Consider the following 23302-nt stretch of genomic DNA (forward strand, 5'->3'; position numbering starts at 1 on the left):
TATTGCATCTGCTGCACCCGATGTGGCCTCCTCTATATTGAGAGACTGGCCGCTTACTTGCGGAACGCTTCAGAGAACACCTCAGGGACGCCTGGACCAACCAAACCAACCGGCCCATTGGCTCAACACTTTAACTCTCCCTCCCACACCACCGAGGACATGCAGGTCCTCGGACTCCTCCATCGCCAGACCATAGCAACACGACGGTTGGAGGAAGAGCGCCTCATCTTCCGCCTGGGAACCCTCCAACCACAAGGAATGAACTCAGATTTCTCCAGTTTCCTCATTTCCCCTCCCCCCACCTTGTCTCAGTCGGTTCCCTCAACTCAGCACCGCCCTCCTAACCTGCAATCTCCTTCCTGACCTCTCCGCCCCCACCCCACTCCGGCCTATCACCCTCACCTTGACCTCCTTCCACCTATCACATCTCCATCGCCCCTCCCCCAAGTCCCTCCTCCCTACCTTTATCTTAGCCTGCTTGGCACACTCTCCTCATTCCTGATGAAGGACTCTGGCCCGAAACGTTGAATTTCCTGTTCCTTGGATGCTGCCTAACCTGCTGTGCTTTAACCAGCAACACATTTTCACCAGAAATATTTGGATTGACTGTGAGAGACGTCAATCAGAGAGCCCACCCACTCTACCCATTGTCTCCTCTTCCTCTTCCAGAGCTGGTTCACTTCCTATAGGGACTGAAAACCAAGTGAGGAGATGGTGAGTGAAGGAGCAGCTTTTATACAAATTGTATCCCATAATATCCACACCAATCTTCAGGCAGTCTGACTATCCTGTGGGTAATCAGGGGTGGAAATGTCCCTTATGCTGTGTGAGAAGATCCAGCTGAGAGAGCTGTTTACTCGGTGCTTTGTGCTGAACTGTGTGACTGGAGCTGTGTGTTGGATATTGTGTGTGTTTATTGGAAGCATTTCCCTCTGATTTCCAGGCTGCGTTTTGTTGATGGCTCATTCCTGAATATGAGAGGGTGAGGTTTAATTATCTGGAGGTGCAGAGTGCCTGAGGATTCTTACAGATTTTGTTGAGTGTGTGTGCATTGGGAGCTGGTGATTATCCTATGGACTGGGAATGGTCAGTTCTGTTTGTGACTTTTCCTGTCTTTTCAAATCCTTCCAAGATATAAGACTGTAACCTCCTCAGAGAAGAAAACAATGACTTTTGCAACCACCAGACCCAAAAGAATGTTACAGCTAAGAGAGTACACTTGGAGTGAGCTGACTGTTTCCATACAGGAAATATGACAGCCAATATGGGTACAACAAACTGCCTTATTCAGCAATTTGATAATGACCAGAACATTTTCTTTACGTGTGATGACTGAGAGATTAGTGTTGGCCAGGACACCACGGGTAACTTCCTGTTCTCCTGTAAAACAGCGCTTTGGGATCTTTTACACGCACCACAGAGAGAGCAGAAGGGCCTGTTTTAAAATCTCTTCTGAAAGGCGGCTCCTCTGATTTGTGGTTCTGCCTCACTCCCTTTATGCTGGATTATTTGGTGTCTGTGTTTGATCTTGTGAAGGGTTCTCTATTACCGCCCTTGGTTCTCACTGTCATTCAGACTGTTGTCAAGAACAGGGTGCACAGGAAAGGGACAAGATTCACTCACAGGAGGCACCAGTAACACTCTGCCTCAGCCCTTTTACTGCCACAAGCCTCATCCACACCTTTGTAGCTTTAGACTGAATTATTCCAATGTTTTCCTGTGCTCTCATATCTTACTCTATAAACCTGAGCACTTCCACAACTGCTGCTGCCGTCCTAACTGACATCAAGATCCATTAATGAATCACCCCTGTGCTCACTGATCTACATTGGTTTCTGGTTACAGGAACACCTAAGCAACACCTTAGTTTTAAAATTTTCTTCCTTGTTTTCAAATTCCTCCATGACCTTGCCCCTCTCTATCTCCATAATCTCTATAACAGTTCAGCTGCCAAACTTAGGGATACATTTGTTGAAGAATCCTTTCAGATATTCTTTCAAGATTTTACCTTAAGTCCTTGAGTTTGGATTTGACAATTTTGCCCACTGTAGCTGACGGCTGAATTTGGGATGGACAGTCTGAGTGAATGCAGTGCATCTAATTTCCAAGATAAATCAACTGCACTAAAGCAATATTTCCTTCAGCTCCCAGCACCTCCTACCCAGTGAGTTTTCTTCAACTCATTTTGTAAAGCGAGGGAAGAAATTTCAACTCTCCTTTGAATTAAAATTTCTCCAGAGTCTTTTTTTACATTAAACACATGGTCCAAGGGTAAAACTTGTCATCAGCAGCTTTAATCAAGCTCAAAGTGAATTGAAAATTCATTTTACCCTCCCCCCGACCGACTTTTCTGTTGCGCTCATGGTATCTGGGAAGATGGGTCTGAGTGGAGGAAAGAAAGGAGCCACATTGTCTGCTCCTGGTCCAGTGTCTCTGCTGGAAATAGAGGGTGTGTGACAGTCAAGTGAGGAAGAAGAAAGGACTTGTATCTTATCCCACCCGCACAGTGAATGGCAGACCTGCACTCTAACTGAGGAGTCAGCCCCTTCAACAAAGGAGGAGAGGGAGTTGGAGGAAATCATGTTTCCTTTTCCTGTTTTACAGAAGGATTGCATTGTACTACACCAGAGAGGGTGCGCAGCACTGATAGATCCAAACCATCAACCAAGGAACAACTGCACAACGACATGAACGAGAAACCAGTTGAGTATGAGGAACATGACCAGGTTTGCACACAGACATCAACAGTCATGAATCACCAACATATTCAAGGAGATGAGAAACTATTCAGGTGTGAGTTGTGTGAAAAGGCATTCTCGAAATCGTGGAACCTCCACAGGCACCGACGCACACACACTGGAGAGAAACCCTTCACGTGTGAGGTCTGTGACCAATCCTTTGCACAGTTGTCAACCCTTCGCACACACCGCCGCATTCACACAGGGGAGAGACCATTCAATTGCAACGTGTGTAACAAATCATTCTCACATTCATCCACTCTCCGTGAACACCAACGCATTCACACAGGAGAGAAACCATTTAAATGTGATGTGTGCAACAAATCATTCTTGGACTCATCATCACTCCGTGTACATCAACGTGTTCACACTGGAGAGAAACCATTCGCATGTGAGGTGTGTGATAAATCATTTGCACAGTTATCGACACTACGTGCACACCAACGTATTCACACTGGGGAGAAACCAGTCAAGTGTGAGGTGTGTGATAAATCCTTTTCACAGTTAGGGAGTCTCCTGGTCCATCAGAAGATCCACACGGGGGAGAAACCCTTCAAGTGTGAGGTTTGTGGTAAAGCTTTTGTGAGATCTTCAAGCCTCCTGATACACCAGATGATTCACACTGGAGAGAAACCCTTCCAATGTGGAGCTTGTGAAATGTCTTTCATCCAGTCCTCTGATCTCCTGAGGCACCAGAGGATTCACACAGGAGAGAAACCCTTCAAATGTGACCTCTGTGACCGAGCCTTCAGACAGTTATCGACCCTTGTGGATCACCGGCGTATTCACACAGGGGAGAAACAGTTCCCATGTGAGGTGTGTGACAAATCTTTCTCGAGGTCCTCGTACCTCCTGCGACATCAGAGGATTCACACAGGGGAGTGATCTTTCAGCTGAGGAGTTTATGAAAATTCTTACACCAAATCTCCAATTTGCTAAAACATCAACGGCGCCACATTGATGAGAAATGAAGGAGCTTTTTTTAATCTGTGTTAGTTCCGCCATGAAGACTTCACACAATTGTTGAATCTCTCACAGCAGTGCTTTTCAAAGCTTTTACGATTGCAACCCATTTTGAGGGTTGAAAATTGCCGCAACCCGTCAGTGAGTGGTCTGGGGAATGGGGGATTGGCAGGCTGAAGGAGGACCTGGGAGAGATTGGGAAGGAGAGCTGGCCATAGCTACCTCGGAGAGAGCAATCCCAAAATTCCAACTCATGACCTTTACTCCTGGGGAAGACCCATTGTGTCAGAGTCTCTGATGTCACATGGACACAAACCCTACCAGTGTGATGTGTTGGGATTGTTTTGCCCCCTCTCACGATATACTGATGAATCCACATGACCTTGTAGCTGGGTCACCTGCCTCCATTGCACTGAGAGCTGTCTGTGTTGTCTGTGCTCCAGTGATCACACAGGGGAGCTGTCATTCCAAAGCACTGTGTCTTTCAGGAGTATCTGCTCTGTCCAAACTTTCCATGATATTTAAAACATCTATCAAATCTCCTCTTAACCTTCTCCAAGGAAAACAGCTCCAATTTCTCAATCCATCTGTGTCCTCATCCCCGCAACTAAATTCCCTTCAATTTTTTCTGCACCTTCCCTAATATCTTCACATCCTTCCTAAAGTGTGGTGCCCAAACTGGTTGGAGTACTCCAGTAGGGGCTGAACCAGTGTTTTACACAGTTTGAACATACAATTCTTTGTTTTTGTACTCAAAGACCATGTTGATAAAGTCTGGGATACCAAATTCTTTATTAACCACTCTCTCAACCAGCTTCAATGATTTGTGCCCAGGGAAACCCAGATCCTTCTGCTCCGGCCCCTCAGTAAGAAATGTGCCTTTATTTTATATGAGCTCCTTCAACCAAAATAAATCACTTCATACTTCACTGCATTAAATTTTATCTGACACTTGTCCATCAATGGCAACAGCTACACTCCTCACAGTTCACATCATCTCCCAAGTTTTGTATCATCTGTAAGTATTGAAATTGTGGTGTGTATACCAAGACCTAGCTCATTAATTTATATTAGGAAGAGCAGGGTTCCTAACTGACCCCTGGGAGATGCAGCAATAAACCATCCTCCCATCCAGGAACCATCCATTAACCACTCCTCTGTTTTCCAGCACTTGGCCTGTTTATATTTACTTCTCTTATTTTATTCTCTAACCTCTAACTTTGCTGACAAATCATTTGTCTTGCACTTTATCAAACTCAAGGAAGCGAGTTCAGTACAATTTACTGTGAACATATTTGTGCTGGTTTCCTTTCATTAATCTGAATTTGTCCAAGTGATTTCATTTTGTCCTGTACTGTCATTTTTAGAAGCTTCCAAATCACCAAATGTTACACCCACTGACCTGACTGACAGTTGAGTTTATCGCAAAGTGCGTTGTTTGAAGAGGGTGTAATTTGTACAAAGCTGACACCACTCCTGACTGACCAGTATCACCACAATTTCTACTCTCTATATCTTGATTGTACCTGAACTAATTCCTCTTTAAAACCATCCATTGTTCAGTTACCATTCCTTCTGACATTCTTTTATTAAAATCTACATAGTCAGATCTGTAATTATCTCTTTGCAGTCAGTTCTCCCCCAGTTAATTATTTGTATTATGAATTGTTTCTTTGTCCTTCTGCATAGCTTCACCTAAACCTACAGATACAATTATCTGAGCCCTGAACCATAACCCAAATATCACTTAGTGTTGTTCACTGACATCCTTGACCCTGACACCATAGATGTAACATAACATCATGGATTCACGTCTCCTGTCACTGAAACATTTGTTTGTTCCCAGAACTATCAAGCCTCCTGTCATATCTGCTCTTCCAGTCTTCTGTGGACCTCCCTGTACAGCTGAGGCAGCTGTGGTGCCATGGACACGCCAGGTCACCCATTACTGTGATCAGGATTCAGAGCTCAATACTGGTTAGAGAATGAGGTACATTCAGGTATCTTACACTACCTGCCTTCCTGACACTTCCTAAACTCACTGCTGAACAGCCCGGATCCAATTCTAATGCGGTGAACTTGCAAGTCTTGGGAGTTGGTAAGGTGTAGAATTGGAGCCTGCTTTCATTGGGGATAAGAATGATAGACAGACCCTTTTCAGGTCTCGGGTGTTTGACCAATACTATGGGGAATGTCTGTACTCACCTGTCTGGGAGGATAGCTATCCTGAGTGGGGGGGAGGGAGTATGGGAGGCACAGTGGCTCATGATTAGCACTGCCGCCTCACAGCGCCAGGGACCGGGTTCAATTCCCACCTTGGGTGACTGTCTATGTGGAATTTGCACATTCTCCCTGTTACTGCATGGGTTTCCTCCGGGTGCTCTAGTTTCCTCCCACAGTCCAAGGATGTGCATGTTAGGTGAATTGGCCATGCTAAATTGCCCATAGTGCTAGATGCATTAGTCAGGGGTAAATAGGGGGAATAGGTCTGGGTGGATTATCCTTCGGAGGGTTGGTGTAGACTTATTGGGCTGCAGGGCCTATTTCCATACTGTAGGGAATCTGATCTAAACAAGTTCTGACAGACCTGAGTTCACTCAGTCCATCGTACCTCAGTGTAATAACTGACAGGTTCACCTTATACTGTTCCAAGTTTCATTTCATCTTCTGGGAGAGATCTTTAGTCATTTTCAAATGCATTGTTATTTTGGTCGATTTGTACTTTGATTTACGGTAGATGTTGTCTTGTTGTTTGTTGCTTTATCAATCTTCTCTATAGATGTATATCTTACAATAAATTCATTGTTTAGCTTCAGCCAAGTGACCACATTTCTTAGCCTGTTGTGTTCCTATTCACTGAAATATATGCAATCCTACAGTAAGTCTGGTATGTGCAATATATTGGTCAATGTCACTATGAGCTTTATACATCCAGGGGATTATAATTTACATTTCTCATGAAGTATCCATAATCATAAGAAAGGAAATCTTGTGTTAACATATCAACTTCCATAACTTTAGTGCATCATCAAAAAGCACATTAGAGCCAATGAGGTGAAGGGTTGTAAGTAACTGATTTTATAAATTGTATGTTCCCAAGAGCAGTGACCTGTATGACTCGGAGAGTCTCAGTGCTCAAGTTTCTGCAGGGAGCCAAAAACCTACAAAGTTCGACCTCAGGGATGAGAGGGCTAACTGAGCCACAACTGACAACAATCTCTAATACTCTGTTCGATGAGATCAGTTTTGAAACTGTTAAGTCCAAAGGATGCTTTTCTCTCTGTAAACTGTCAGCCTGAAAGTTTGATTTGATTTAAAGTGGGAACTTGTTAGAGCTTCAGGTCCGTGTTAGACCATAAGACAGAGGAGCAGAAATTAGGCCATTCAGCCCATCGAGTCTGCTCTGCCATTCAATCATGGCTGATAAGTTTCTCGACCCCATTCTCCCTCCTTCTCCCTGTAACCCTTGATCCTCTTGATACTCAAGAACCGATCTATCTTAGTCTTAAATATACTCAATGACCTGGTCTCCACAGCCTCCTATGGCAATGAATTCCATAGGTTCCCCACTCTCTGGCTGGAGAGGTTTCTCCTTATCTCCATTCTAAAAGGTTTTCCATTTACTCTAAGGCTGTGCCCTCGGGTCCCGGTCTCTCTTCCCAACATCTACTCTGTTCAGGCCATTCAGTATTCTGTATGTTTCAATTAGATCTCCCCTCATCCTTCTAAACTCCATCGGGTATAGACCCAGAATACTCAAACGTTCCTCATATGTTCAGGTTTACATTCCTGGGACCATTCTCATGAGCCTCCTCTGAATACGATCCAGGGCCAGTACATCCTTCCTGAGGTATGGGGCTCAGAACTGTGCACAGTACTTGAAATGTGTCTGACTAGAGCCGTACATAGACTCTGAAGCACATCCCTGCTTTTATATTCAAGTCCTCTCAAAGTAAGTGCCATCATTGCATTTGTCTGCCTCACTCTTGACTCAACCTGCAGGATTACTTTGAGAGAATCCTGGACTAGAACTCCCAAGTCTCTTTGCACTTCAGACTTCTGAAATTTCTCCCCATTTAGAAAATAGTTCCTGCCTGTATTCTTCCTACCAAAGTGCATGACCTCACACTTTCCCATGTTGTACTCCATCTGACACTTCTTTGCCCACTCTCCTAACCTGTCCAAATCCTTCTGCAACCTCCTCAATGCTACTTGTCCCTCTATCTATCTTTGTATCACCTGCAAACTTAGCCAGAATGCTCTCATCTCAGTTCCTCCCTTTAGATTGTTAATGTATAAAGCGAAATGTTATAGTCCCAACACTGAGCCTTGCCAAACACCACTCGTCACTGGCTGCCATCCTGAGAAGGAGTCTTTTAACCCAATCTTTGCTTCCTGCCAGACAGCCAGGCTTCTATCCTTACTGGCAACTGGCCCTTATCTCAAGTGCAGTACCTTGTCAAAGGCTTCTTGACATTGGCCCTCCTTGATCTAACCTGCTCGTTACTTCCTCAAAGAATTCTACAAAGTGTTGTCTTTATGGCTAGGTTTTTAAAGTTGTGAAAACTGGTAACGTCCTTGAAGTCAGGAGAAGGGAAACTGATGGAGAAAAGTGGTTAGACTGCAGGATTGAGCAACAACCTACCACTTTGATACTGGCAGAGGATCCTCAGGTCAACCGAAATAAAACAAACATCCTAAATCCCATAGGCTCAAGAACAGCCACACTCCAGAACAACCATCTCCCCTCTGACAGTCCTGGTTTTTCTCAATGAGACTGAGCTGCAATGCACTCTCCAACTGTAAGAAGGGCTGTGTCTGGAAAACTTCCCTTATTTGCCCTTGGCCTGCTCTGAAATGCACCATCTGATGACATTGAGATCAGGAGGACAGACAAGTCAGGGTGACTGAGGCAGGTGAGTCTTGATCCTGATGCGGGTATAAGACATCCATGTAAGCCAAAACTGTTCCTGAATCTCTCTCTTCAGATGTTGTTCCTCTCTCCTTTGAATCTGCTACTTTCATTCCTTTCCTAAAACAGCAAATCTTGAGCCATCAAGTCTTGCGAGCAATGGTCCTAACCCATCGTTCCTCATCAAAGATCTTCAATGTAAAGTCACCTATAAATTGTGAAAGGGGACATTTGTTGGGTGAGAGGTGAGGGGCGAAGTGAAATATCATGCAAAGAGTGTGTCATCAGACAAGGTCAAGAGGATCACAGAGATGTCTGCTGCAGAGAGAACGAACAGTCAGTCCTTCAGTCAAAGTCCCTCATCTAAGTTAACTCTCCAAATACAGGTATGCCCAGAACACAGAGTCACTCCAGGTGCCAAAATCTCCTTTGGTCTCAAATGTCACTCCTCCCTGTGCCCATCTATACTGTGCATGTCATGATCCCACCACTGTGCATCATCACTGCCTTGGATGCTGTGGATTTTCCTCTTCTGAACTGCTGTAAAACACACACATTGGACATCCCACACTGATGTTGTCGGTTTGAAAGTCTATTCCCACACTAGAAATCTCTGTGAAACATTTACCAGGGGAACTGAGACAGCAGCTGCAATAAGTGAGGTTTTATTCAAATGGGGCAATGATAAGTTTAAATCCCCATCTGATCTGCTGCTCAAAGTCACCTCCATTTCCCCGGTCAGTTTCCCAAGTTTCAGGAAACTCATGTTGCTCCAGAAATATTTGTGATTTGGAGATGCCGGTGTTGGACTGGGGTGTACAAAGTTAAAAATCACACAACACCAGGTTATAGTCCAACAGGTTTAATTGGAAGCACTAGCTTTCGGAGCAACGCTCCTTCATCAGGTGACTATCACCGGATGAAGGAGCGACGCTGTGAAAGCTAGTGCTTCCAATTAAACCTGTTGGACTATAACCTGGTGTTGTGTGATTTTTAATAAAAATATTTGGATTGACTGTGAGAGACGTCAATCAGAGAGCCCACCCACTCTGCCCATTGTCTCCTCTTCCTCTTCCAGAGCTGGTTCACTTCCTATAGGGACTGAAAACCAAGTGAGGAGATGGTGAGTGAAGGAGCAGCTTTTATACAAATTGTATCCCATAATATCCACACCAATCTTCAGGCAGTCTGACTATCCTGTGGGTAATCAGGGGTGGAAATGTCCCTTATGCTGTGTGAGAAGATCCAGCTGAGAGAACTGTTTACTCGGTGCTTTGTGCTGAACTGTGTGACTGGAGCTGTGTGTTGGATATTGAGTGTGTTTATTGGAAGCATTTCCCTCTGATTTCCAGGCTGCGTTTTATTGATGGCTCATTCCTGAATATGAGAAGGTGAGGTGTCATTATCTGGGAGTGCAGAGTGTTTGAGCATTCTTAATGATTTCTTAAAGCTGCACCACCATCTCCTGGGCTTTGGCTAAGGATGGTTTTCAATCAGTTCTTATGGAGGCAGAATCTCACCTTACCTTAAGTCAATCTTGCATTGTGCAATTTGGCACTAACAGTATGCTGAACAGGATAGATTTTGAATGATCTAATAATGTAAAAATATACATCTAGAAGGCACTGGGGGGCAACCACAATCTGTACATCCTATATCCTTACTCTGCCATTACCATCAAACCAGGATCACCCCTGATTCAATGGACAGTGCAGCAAGGTGTGTCAGGAGCAGCATCAGGCATTCCTAAAAATGAAGTGTCAACCTGGTGAATCTACAAAAGAGGACTTCTTGTGTGCAAGACAGCAGAAGCAGCAAGTGATAGGGCTAAGCATTACCATAGCCAGAAGATCAGTTCTAAGCTCTGCAGTCCTGTCACATCCAGTGGTGAATAGGGGTAAACCATAAATAACCAACAGGAGAAGACTCCACAAATATCCCCGTGCTGAATGACAGAGGATTAGTGCTAAAAAGGCCAAGATGCATTTGCTACCATCTTCAGCCATAAGTACTGTAAGGATCTTAGTCCCGTCCAGAGGTCCCCAGCATTACATTGTCTCGTCTTAAACCAATTTGGTTCACTCCACATGTTGTCAAGAAGTGGCTGAAGGGTTTGGATACTGCAATGGCTGTAAACACTTCAATACCACCTCCTCCTCCCCCCTCCACCCTCGCCCCCATCCCACCCGTACCAAAGTGCATGAGAATACATGAGCAGGAACATGCTATTCAGCTCCTTGAACATGCTCCACCATTCAATCAGATAATGTCTGATCTGATAAAAAGTATACATTACTGCTAATGCCTCATAGCCTCTGATTCCATTGTTAGTAAAAAACGTTTATCAAACTCTGCATTAAAAATATTCAATGGCTCTGCTTCTACTGCTCTCACAGGAAAGGGAATTCACAGACAAAGAACTCTTTGAGAGAAAACATTTCTATTGTGAAAGGCAGACTTCTTTCTAAATCATGACACTTAGTTTCTGCCACAACCCTTTCAGCATTAACCCTGTTAAGTTCTCTCAGGAGATACACATCTTACATGTACTGAAAGTCTGTGCTGAGTGCCAGCTGCAACCCTTTTCAAACTGTTCCAGTACACCCGCAACGGTGCTATCTACCCAAGAATGTGCAACATTACCCAGTAGAGGTTTACAAACTTATGAGGGGCATGGATAAAATAAATAGACAAAGTTTTTTCCCTGGGGTGAGGGAGTCCAGAACTAGAGGACATAGGTTTAGGGTGAGAGAGGAAACATATAAAAGGGACCTATGGGGCAACTTTTTCACACAGAGGATGTATGGAATGAGCTGCCGAGGAAGTGGTGGAGGCTGGTACAATTGCAATATTTAACAGGCACTTGGATGAGTATATGCATAGGAAGGGTTTGGAGAGATATGGGCCGGGTGCTGGCAGGTGGGACTAGATTAGGTTGAGATGTCTGGCCGGCATGGATGGGTTGGACCGAAGGGTCTGTTTCCATGCTGTACATCTCTATCACACTATGACTCTATAAAGCCTGTCTACACAAAGCAGGACAAATCAACCATGCAAATTATTGCCTCATCAGTCTACTCCCTGTCGTCATCAGAGTGACGATAGGTGCCATTGACATTGCTGTCAGCAGAATTTAGAAAACAGTGATGTAAACACTGATGCTCACTTAGACTTCCTGCATTACTTGGCTTCTGTCCTCATTACACTTGGTTCAAAAGTGGACAAAAGTGCTGAACTCAAGAGGTAACATGAGAGTGATGGCCCAAATACCAAGGCAGCATTTGACCAAGTCTGACATCAAGGAGCCTTGACAAAACTGGAGTCAATGGGAATAAGAATGGAATAACACTCCATTGCTTGGAGTCATTCGTAGCTCACTGATAGGTGACTGTGGTTGATGAGATCAGTCTCTGAGCCCCAGGACTTAATTCCAAAGTTCCTTAGGGTAGTGTCCAACCATCTTTTGCAGCTTCATTTATGATCAGAAGTGGGAATGTTCGCTGATGATTCCACAATGTTGAGCATCATTTGCAATTCCCCAGATACGAAAGCCGACTGCATTGATGTGCAGAAAGACCTGAGTAACATTCAGGCATGACACAACAGGTAGCAAGTAACAGGTAAGTAACATTCATGACACACAAGCCAGGCAATGACCATCTCCACAGGAGAGAATTTGACCTTGAAATTTAATGGCATTGGCATAGTTAAATCCCCACAATCAACATTGACCAGAACTTGAACTTGACCAGCCAGATAAATACTGTGACCACAAGAGCAGGTCAGAGACAAGGAATCCTACAACAAGTAGCTCACCTCCCAACTGCCCAAAGCCTGTGCCCTATTTACAAGGTACAAATAAGGAGTGTGATGGAATACTCCCCACTTGCCTGGCTAAGGGCATCGCCAGCAACACCCAAGATGCCAGACACCAACCAGGATAAAGCAACCCCAAGATAGAAATCCCAGCTACCACCTTCAACATTGACGCACTTCAGCAGAGACGCAGAGTGGCAGCAGCATATAGCATCCACAAGATGCATAACGGTATCTCATTTGTGAGGACCTACCAAACCCATTATCTCTATCACCTCTAGAAGGACAAGGAAGCAGATGCATGAAAACGCCATCAATTGTAATTTCCCCTGCCATGCTGACATGGAACTATATTGCCACGCCTTCATTGTAGCTGAGTCAATGTTCTTGACCTCCCTTCCTAACAGCACTTTGTGTGTCCTTACAGTACAATGAATGCACAAAATCAAAAAGGTGGCTGAGTCCACCTACCTCAGTGCAGTTTCAGATGGGCAGTAAATACTGTCCCAAGTCAGTCATGCACAAATCCTGTGGACATATAAATTAAAAATAAATCAGGAGTCAGCCCTTTCAGCAAAGGAGAAGAATTAATTGGAGGAAATCATGTTTCCTTTTCCTGTTTTACAGAATGATTGCATTGTACTGCACCAGAGAATACAGAGAAGATAGACGCTACAGATAGATCTTGCCCATCAGCAAAGGAACAACTGCCCAACTGTGGGAAGACACCCAGTCCCTTCACAGTATTGGTCAACACTGAGAAGGTTGGGCAGTAAAACTGTCAGCTGGAAATTGGTCGGGTCACGGGAGCTCTGACATATCATCAGATCTGAAACTGTCAGTGGTGTGGAACCTTCCATAGAACCAACCTTTCTGAAGGTTCGGCTATGGGTGATCAGTCAGGGTGGGGCTGGGAGGAAGAGGAAGTGGCTCCAAGTGTGGCGAGAGCTTCAGTCATTCATCGAGCCTCAGTCACTCATTGAGCCTCAAGAACTACTGACTCATTCCAACAGGTGAGAGAGTGTTAAAGTGTGAGGTTTACCTACCACAGGATCGTCTATTATAAAACTGTTAACACAAGAATAGCTACATGGAAGGGAAACCATTTAATTTTGAAGTCTGCAATCCAGCCTTTACACAGACATTAACATTAGTGAATCATCGGTGGAACTACATTGGCAAAAAGCCATTTAAGTGTGAGCTTTGCAATAAGTGCTTTGCCCAGTCATCGGGCCTGAGTTATCACCGGCATGTTCATACTGGAGAGAAACCATTCACATGTGAAATGTGTAATAAGTCATTTCCATCATCGTCGACTCTCCGGCGACACCAACGCATTCACACAGGGGAGAAACCTTTCTCATGTGGGATGTGTAACAAATCATTCTCAAGATCATCACACTTAAGCACACACCAGCGCATTCACACAGGAGAGAAACCATTCATTTGTGAGGTGTGTGACAAATCGTTCTCTCAGTTAGGGATCCTGCAGACACACCAACGCATTCACACAGGGAAGAAACCATTCACCTGTATGGAGTGTGACAAATCATTCTCAGTGTCATCACACCTCCGTGTACACCAACGTATTCACACAGGGGAGAGACCGTTCACATGTAAGGAGTGTGACAAATCATTTTCACAATTATCGCACCTCAGCATGCATCAACGGACTCACACGGGGGAGAAACCATTCAAGTGTGAGGTATGTGACAAATTGTTCTCGCTGTCGTCATCTCTCCGTACACACCAACGCATTCACACCAAGGAGAAGCCCTTCAAATGTGAGATGTGTGCAAAATCATTCTCAGAAGCAGGGAACCTCCGCATGCACAAACGTATCCACACAGGGGAGAAACCTTTCAAATGTGAGGTGTGTGACAAGGCATTCTCACAGTCATCGAGACTCCTGCGGCATCAGAGGATCCATACAGGGGAAAAACCATTTGTATGCGAGGAATGTGACAAATCATTCTCCGACTTAGCAGGTCTTCGCGTACACCGACGCATTCACACCAGTGAGAAACCATTCACTTGTGAGGTATGTGAGAAATCATTCTCGCAGTCATCACACCTCCGTAAACATGAACGCATTCACACTGGAGAGAAACCTTCCAAGTGTGAGGTGTGTGACAAATCATTCTCAGACTTAGCGGCCCTCCACGTACACAGACGCATTCACACAGGCGAGAAGCCATTCACATGTGAGGTGTGTGATAAATCATTCTCTCAGTCATCGAGTCTCAATGTACACCAACGCATTCACACAGGGGAGAAACCGTTCAAGTGTGACATGTGTGACAAATCATTCCGGGTTTCATCAAAACTTCTGCGCCATCTAAGGATCCACACAGGAGATTAACCATGCACTCTCTTGTGGTTTGTGATAAAGGAATTATGACATGTTTAAGCCCCCCAAGTCACCACTGGATTCACCCCGATTAGAAATTGTTCCTGGTACCTCAATGCATTCACACTGGAAAGAAACACTATCCATATATATTCAACACTGATACCTTCACACAGTTGTGAGAAGTCTCAGAACATCAACAAATTGAAAACATGTGTCTCTGCACCCAGTCTCACTGTGCAGGGTGTTCAGTGGGACTGGGACACAGAACAAGAAGCAGCTTTCACTCCCATCAAACAACTAGTGATGACATCACCAGTGCTGAGGGATGATGATGTAACAATGGAGTCACCCTGCAGTGTGATGTCAGTGAAACAGGACTTGGAGTAACCCCCAGGCAGTGAGGACAGCCCGCTGTGTTTGTATCCAGAGGGTTAACATAAACTGAACACTGTACACAGATTGAGAAGGAGAGACTAGACATTGTCTTTACTTGCAAGCCTTTCAACCCATCCCTGTTTGGAGAGAAAGAGTGATGGTCAAGTCTGACCTCAAGTTTCTTCAACTCTTGTCTGCTCCAAAGCATTTGCAAGTGATGTTACTTCATTTGCAGAGATATGACTTTGGACTATGTAGCTGAACACCTTCAAGATTATCTGTGCAATTCAAGGCATACCCAATCTCTGACTGTGAAATATGAGATCTATCTGGAAAATATCTGTAAAATAACTTGCAAATTATATTGCAGAATGTTTTTCCTTTTGTTATGAGAAGAGGGGATATTTTGATAAATTCCTTTACGCACTGTACCTAGTCATTTTATGTGATTTCTGATGTCATATGCAATTAAGATTTGAGGACAGTGCTCCAAATATTAACAATATGAATTCCCTGACATTTGGGAAGTGGACCGATGAAAACGGGAGTGACCTTGAGCAGCAGATTAAGTCCAGATTTAAACTTGTCCCATCTGAATAAAACCTCACTTATCGCAGCTGCTGTCTCAGTTCACCTGGTAAATGTTTGGCAGAGATTTTGAGTGTGAAAGTAACATTCTTCATCCTCAGAGGATTTCAAATTGACACCATCAGTGTGGGATGTGTGGCCTCAGAAGTGTTTGACAGCAGATCAGAAGCAGAAGACCCACAGCATCCAAGGCAGCAATGATGTGCAGTTGTGGGATCAGCACATGCATGTGTGTGTCACCAAAGTCTTACCAGACCATAGGGGCTGCTTTCATATTAGAGAGAGAGAGAGAAGCAACTGATGGGGATTTAGCCTGAGGGCCACCAGATCTCAAGCGAGGGAAGAGGTTGAGAAGGAGAGTCCTTCATCTTCAAACCGGTGATGGGAACTGAACCCACACTGTTGGCATCACACTACTCTGTAAACCAACAACCCAGCCAACTGAGCAAAACAGTTGGCACATGCAGAGGAGGGACAGACATAGGAAAGATGAGCACAAGGTGAAGGGGACACTTTTCACCAAGCTGTCTATCTTTCTTGTACTTTCTAGGTCAAATTAGTTCTTAACTTAAAGATTTGTTAACTTGTATTAAAAAATAAATTGAGGCCGAGAGTATTGATCTATTTAATAACACTGTTGTGTTAGGTAGTGCTTCTGGAAAGGTTAATGTTGGAGTTTGGATCAAGCTCCACCCAATCCCAATATCATCTTGGGTATGGAGAAGTGGAGTTTAGCTTGAGATCCTGATGAAGACACAAATGACATAATCATTTCCAAATAAAATATTTATCATGACTTATTTATTAGCCAATATGACTTCTACATGTTGCTATGTTATAAATTACATCTTGTTCAGACAAATGCCTCTTCTGGGTTAAGATACTTTACTTCTTAATCCTTGTAGGGAGGGAAATCATTGATTTTGTCTATGAAAAATACAGAAAACCTTAGTTTTGGCCACGGAGGTGCGAACACATCCAGATTGCTTGCAGAAAGCAAGAAACCAACGTTTTGAATGTAAAACCATGGGAAGCCCAGTAAACAGAATAGAAATGCAGCATGGCTTCAATGCAGAATTTGAAGTGTTAAAGGAAAATAAATAATGGAACAAAGCCACAAGATTTAAAAGACCAAGAGATTAAAAATAACAAATAACTGCAGCTGCTGGAAATCTGAAACATAAACAGAACTTACTGGGGAAACTCAGCAGGCTCTGACAGCATCTGTGAGAGAACACAGAGCCAACATTCCGAGTCAATGACCCTTCTTCAGGACCCAGAGACAGAAAATAACAGCATTTATTTACAGCATGATTAAAAACTTGAAAGACAAACTTTGAATTGAATTAAATGTATTGTCATATGTACCAAGGCACAGTGAAAAGCTTTGTCTTGCAAGCAATACAGGCAGATCACAGAGTTACGTAGCATAGATCGTAAATTATAAGTAAACAGCGCCAAAAACAAAAACAGAGCTACAGGCGAAGGCTAGGAGTTTGAGAGCCCATTCAGTATTCTAACAACAGTTGGGTAGAAACTGTTTCGAAACCGGCTGGTGCATGTGTTCAGGCTTCTGTACCTTCTCCCTGATGATAGAGGTTGTAGAGAAACATTGCCAGGGTGGGATGGATCTTTGAGAATACTGGCGGCCTTTCCTTGACAGTGGGCCTGGTAGATGGATTCTATAGATGGGAGGTTGGCCTTTGTGATTGTCCGATGGAGTTCACCATTCTCTGTAATCGTCTCTGATCTTGAATTGTATAGTTGCCATACCAGGTAGTGATACATCCAGACAGAATGCTCTTGATGACGCACCAATAAAAGTTGGCAAGGGTATGCGCCGTCATGCCAAATTTCCTCAGCTGCCTGAGGAAGAAAAGACGTTGTTGGGCCTTTGTAACTAGTGCATGCTCCAATTGTAACCACATGAAGAGTCCAAAAAAGCTTGTTGTGGATGTCCACTCCCAGGAGCTTGACACTCTCCACTCATCTCACCTCTGTGCTGTTAATGTGTAGGGGGCATGAGTAACATCCCACTGAAAGTCAATAATGAGTTTCTTGGTTTTGCCGGCATTGAGAGCGAAGTTGTTCTCAGTGCACTGTTTTTCCAGGTCTTCCACCTCCCATCTGTAGTCTGCTTTGTCACCATCTAAGATTCAATCGAATATGGTGGTGTCATCAGTGAACTTGTAAATATCATTAGTCTGGTATTTGGCGATGCGGTCTTGGGTTTACAGTGAGTACGTAGGGGCTTGAGTACGCACCCCTGGGCGGGCTCCAGTGTTGAACATAGAACATAGAACATAGAAGGATACAGCGCAGTACAGGCCCTTCGGCCCTCGATGTTGCGCCGACCGAATCCTACCTAACCTATACTAGCCCAATAACTTCCAAATGCCTATCCAATGCCGCTTAAATGACCATAAAGAAGGAGAGTTCACCACTGATACGGGCAGGGCATTCCATGAACTCACAACCCGCTGTGTGAAGAATCTACCCTAACATCTGTCCTATACCTACCACCCCTTAATTTAAAGCTATGTCCCTAGTAACACCTGACTCCATTAGCGGTAAAAGGTTCTTAGTATCTACCCTATCTAAACCCCTAATCATCTTATACACTTCTATCAGATCTCCCCTAAACCTTCTCTTCTCCAATGAGAACAGCCCAAGTGCCTCAGCCTTTCCTCATAAGATTTTCCTACCATTCCAGGCAACATCCTGGTAAACCTCCTCTGCACTCGTTCTAAAGCTTCCACATCCTTCCTATAGTATGGCGACCAAAACTGCACACAATACTCCAGATGAGGCCGCACCAGAGTCTTATACAACTGCAACATGACCTCAGGACTCCGGAACTCAATTCCTCTGCCAATAAAGCCCAGTACACCATATGCCTTCCTCACAGCACTATTTACCTGGGTGGCAACTTTCAGAGATCTGTGTACATGGACACCAAGATCCCTCTGCTCATCCACACTACCAAGTAGCCTACCATTAGCCCAGTAATCCATCATCTTGTTATTCCTACCAAAGTGAACGACTTCGCACTTAGCTACATTGAATTCCATTTGCCACATTTCCGCCCAGCTCTGCAACTTATCTATATCCCGCTGTAACCTACCACTTCCTTCCTCACTATCCACAACTCCACCGACTTTTGTGTCATCCGCAAACTTGCTTACCCAGCTTTCAAGTCCTTCCTCTAGATCATTTATAAAGATAACAAAAAGCAATGGTCCCAAAACAGATCCTTGTGGTACACCGCTAGTAACTGCGCTCCAAGATGAACATAATCCATCAACTACTACCCTCTGTCTCCTTCCAGCCAGCCAGTGTTAGTGAAGATGAAATATTGTCTCCAGTTTTCACCGATTGTGGTTTGTGGGTCAGGAAAGTGAGGATCCAGTTGCAGAGAGTGGGGCTCAGTCTGAGATCACTGAGTTTAGTAATCAGCCTCAAGGGAATAATAATGTTGAAGGCTGAACTGTAGTCAATGAGAAGGAGTCTTACATAGCTGTTCTTGGTGTCATTCAGATGTTTCAGAATTTAAAACAACAGTAAGATGAATGTCTTAAAAAGAAAATGTCAAGAGAAAGAAAGTACTACTTTGAAGATTTAATACCCGTTAAATCCAATATACCACAAGATTGGATATTTTCTAGAAAACAGTAAGATGTAATTTCTTTTTAAATCCTAAGTTGAAGTAAGTTTATTATTGTATTCAATACAAACTATGGTGGATAATGTTATAAATCAAAATAGAAAGGCACAGATGCATTTGAAAAAGTTTATCAAGCTTGAATCTGAGAAGAAAAATACTTTTTGGAAGTACAAGATTTACTGGAAGAGTTCAGCATGCAAGAAATCCATACATAATATTGTTGATGACTGCAGATTAGTGGAAAACTGATATAGGTGCTTTGAAACTAGAATTCATAACAGATAGCATTGTTATTGAAATAATCAATGAATCTTTGTGATATCTATTTTAGTCAAAAGAGTATTCAGTTTGGAGAAAATAATTTGAATTGCGCTCGATAGATAAATCAGGCAGATTGAGACAAATCCTGAGAGGAGAAGAGCAAAAGAGCAACAGAATCTATCCACTTTATAAAGTATGAACACTCTAAAACACACACAACAAGCCAATCCAATTAGGAGACCTCAGATTTAAGACTCGGTGTCAGCGTTGTGTACCAAGAAGAATCTTAAGCACAAGAAGTCCTCAGCCATGACTAAAGAAAGGCCACTTCTACAGGAAGAAGCAGATGTTAGCATATAGTTTCAGAGCAACAAAGAGGCGAATTGCTTTCTCATACAATGTTGATGTGATAGAACCACCATCACTGGAAAACCACCTGAGGCATTTCGAAAGGAAACTGTGATTCAAACAACTCAATTTGAACAACTATTTAAGTCAATGGACATTTCATTAATATTAAGCGTGGTATAGGGACAAGTGTCACTATCGTTTCAAATTAAAAGAAAAAAAAACTTACAGCTGAGATGAGACTACCTGTTCCATTTGGAATAAATCAGAGCATTAAAAATTTTCCACAAGTAACAGTGTGACACAAACAGCCTGAGAGTTAAAAATGCATACCGCACAGTTCACAATCAACGCTGACATTTGAGGCTGCAGACAAGTTCACAGCTGAGTTTCCTTGAAGTAGCAGAACTAGTTGAATCAGTTTCCAGCTCCTAACTTGTTGACCAGCCAGTCAATGGGTGAAAGGTAGATTTAATTTCGCTTCCGTGACTTGTGGAAGAAGCCAAAAAAGAACAGGAAATTCATTGATATACCTATAATGGCACATATATATAACATTTCACATGGCCAAGAAGAACCAGTGTCCAGCAAGCCACAGAGTTTCAAGCAAATATTATAAGAAAAAGAGAGAAAGAAGGTGTTCCCATTGTTCTAAATGAAATTAAACCTTCACTAAATGTCTAGCGAGTTGGCCAAGAACACATACTTTGAGCACTGGCAGCATTTCAAAAATAAAGACAACATGTTGTGGTTCTGTTCGCCGAGCTGGGAATTTGTGTTGCAGATGTTTCGTCCCCTGTCTAGGTGACATCCTCAGTGCTTGGGAGTCTCCTGTGAAGCGCTTCTGTGTTGTTTCCTCCAGCATTTGTAGTGGTTTGAATCTGCCGCTTCCGGTTGTTAGTTCCAGCTATCCGCTGCAGTGGCCGGTATATTGGGTCCAGGTCGATGTGTTTGTTGATAGAATCTGTGGATGAGTGCCATGCCTCTAGGAATTCCCTGGCTATTCTCTGTTTGGCTTGTCCTATGATAGTTGTGTTGTCCCAGTCAAACTCATGTTGCTTGTCATCTGCGTGTGTAGCTACTAAGGATAGCTGATCATGTCATTTCGTGGCTAGTTGGATCGTTAGCTGTCTTCCTGTTTGTCCTATGTAGTGTTTTGCGCAGTCCTTGCATGGGATTTTGTACACTACGTTGGTTTTGCTCATGCTGGGTATCGGGTCCTTTGTCCTGGTGAGTTGTTGTCTGAGAGTGGCTGTTGGTTTGTGTGCTGTTATGAGTCCTAGTGGTCGTAGTAGTCTGGCTGTCAGTTCAGAAATGCTCCTGATGTATGGGAGTGTGGCTCGTCCTTTGGATTGTGGCATGTCCTCATTCTGTTGTCTTTCCCTTAGGCATCTATTGATGAAATTGCAGGGGTATCTGTTTTTGGTGAATACATTGTAGAGGTGTTCTTCTTCCTCTTTTTGCAGTTCTGGTATACTGCAGTGTGTTGTGGTCCTTTTGAACAGTGTTTTGATGCAACTTCTTTTATGTGTGTTGGGGTAGTTGCTTTCATAATTCAGGACTTGGTCTGTGCGTGTGGCTTTCCTGTAAACCTTTATGGAGCATTCTCCGTTTATATGACCAAATCAACAGCACACCCATGGGCTCACCCATCTCTGGACTCATTGCAGAAGCTATAATGCAAAGACTAGAACAAACAGTCTTACCACAAATTTAGCCCAAACTCTGGGTCAGATATGTAGATGACACCTTTGTAATCATTAAAAACACAGAAATAGAGAACACACACCGGATCATCAACACCACACTCACAGGAATCCAAGTCACGAGAGTGGATGAAAAGGACAACCAACTCCCATTCCTAGACGTGATGGTACAGAGAACACCGAACGGAGAATTCACCACAAAGGTATACAGAAAAGCCACACACACAGACCAAGTCCTGAACTATGAAAGCAACCACCCAACACACACAAAAGAAGTTGCTTCAAAACACTGTTCAAAAGGGCCACAACACACTGCAGTACACCAGAACTGCAAAAAGAAGAAGAAAAACACCTCTACAGTGTATTCGCCAAAAATGGATACCCGCGCAATTTCACCAATTAATGCCTCAGGGGAAGACAACGGAATAAGGACATGCCACAACCCAAAGGACTAGCCACACTACCATACATCAAGAACATTTCTGAACTGACAGCCAGACTACTGCGACCACTAGGACTCATAACAGCACACAAACCAACAGCCACTCTCAGTCAACAACTCACCAGGACGAAGGACCCGATACCCAGCATGAGCAAAACCCATGTAGTGTACAAAATCCCATGCAAGGACTGCACAAAACACTACATAGGACAAACAGGAAGACAGCTAACGATCCGTATCCATGAACACCAACTAGCCACGAAACGACACGACCAGCTATCCTTAGTAGCCACACACACAGATGACAAGCAACATGAGTTCGACTGGGACAACACTACTATTATAGGACAAGCCAAACAGAGAACAGCCAGGGAATTCCTAGAGGCATGGCACTCATCCACTGATTCTATCAACAAACACATCGACCTGGACCCAATATACCGGCCACTGCAGCGGATAGCTGGAACTGACAACCGGAAGCGGCAGGTACAAATCACAATAAATGCTGGAGGAAACAACACAGAAGCGCTTCACAGGAGGCTCCCAAGCACTGAGGATGTCACCTAGACAGGGGACGAAACGTCTGCAACACAAATTCCCAGCTCGGCGAACAGAACCACAACAGCAGACAATACCATCCTCTCCATCCAGTTAGTGGGTAAAAGGCCCATCCTGGAACAGCATCAAGGATGCTTAGGGATTCTGAAGACCCTTCCTAAAGAATTGATGGATCCTGATGAACAAACCCAGTTCCAGAAGTGTCATTACATCATCGAGCTAGAGGCTGCCTCGTAAGCAGCTCAGCATCCTACTGCTTATAGTGTGTGACAGCTTGTCTGACCAACATCTCAGCTGTGTCTGGATCGCTTCCTTGCTGTTAGAAAACCTCTTCATACACAGAGATGATAACTTCAGGGCCAGGTCTCAGATATCCTTCATGTGCTGGGGTTCATTTGGAGTTAAACTCTCAACAGGAGGTGAAATATCGGGTTCCAAGAGAGATAACCACTTTGACCTCACAGAACTTAACAACAGCCTTCCCAGGTACAGGTCTGTCACCCACCCCCCATCCCCGACCCACGACAAGTTCATCTTGATTGTGTGGAGAGCAGCTGCTGAGATACAGCCTGCTTGGT

General features: G+C 44.0%; 1 protein-coding gene across 2 annotated transcripts; it reads left to right on the forward strand.

Moving 5' to 3' along the window:
* Positions 1–635: 635 nt before the first annotated feature.
* LOC132832777 (zinc finger protein 271-like) lies at positions 636–15583 on the forward strand. 2 transcript variants are annotated; one of them, XM_060850918.1, is made up of 4 exons: positions 636–714; positions 2605–3619; positions 8310–8313; positions 13616–15583. In XM_060850918.1, the coding sequence occupies exons 2-4, from the start codon at positions 2688–2690 to the stop codon at positions 14789–14791; spliced, it is 2112 nt and encodes a 703-aa protein (XP_060706901.1). In that variant the 5' UTR covers positions 636–714; positions 2605–2687; the 3' UTR covers positions 14792–15583. The 2 variants fall into 2 exon arrangements, with proteins under 2 accessions (XP_060706901.1, XP_060706900.1); XM_060850917.1 differs by lacking the exons at positions 636–714; positions 2605–3619; positions 8310–8313 and adding an exon at positions 9715–9736 and having other exon boundaries at positions 13057–15583.
* The last annotated feature ends 7719 nt before the right edge of the window (positions 15584–23302 follow it).

Source organism: Hemiscyllium ocellatum, chromosome 35 (assembly GCF_020745735.1).
Source record: "Hemiscyllium ocellatum isolate sHemOce1 chromosome 35, sHemOce1.pat.X.cur, whole genome shotgun sequence".
Taxonomy (NCBI): domain Eukaryota; kingdom Metazoa; phylum Chordata; class Chondrichthyes; order Orectolobiformes; family Hemiscylliidae; genus Hemiscyllium; species Hemiscyllium ocellatum.

What these genes read in the sequence shown, in the direction of transcription:
- LOC132832777 (XM_060850918.1), top strand. Translation starts at nt 2,688, where the DNA reads ATGAACGAGAAACCAGTTGAGTATGAGGAACATGACCAGGTTTGCACA.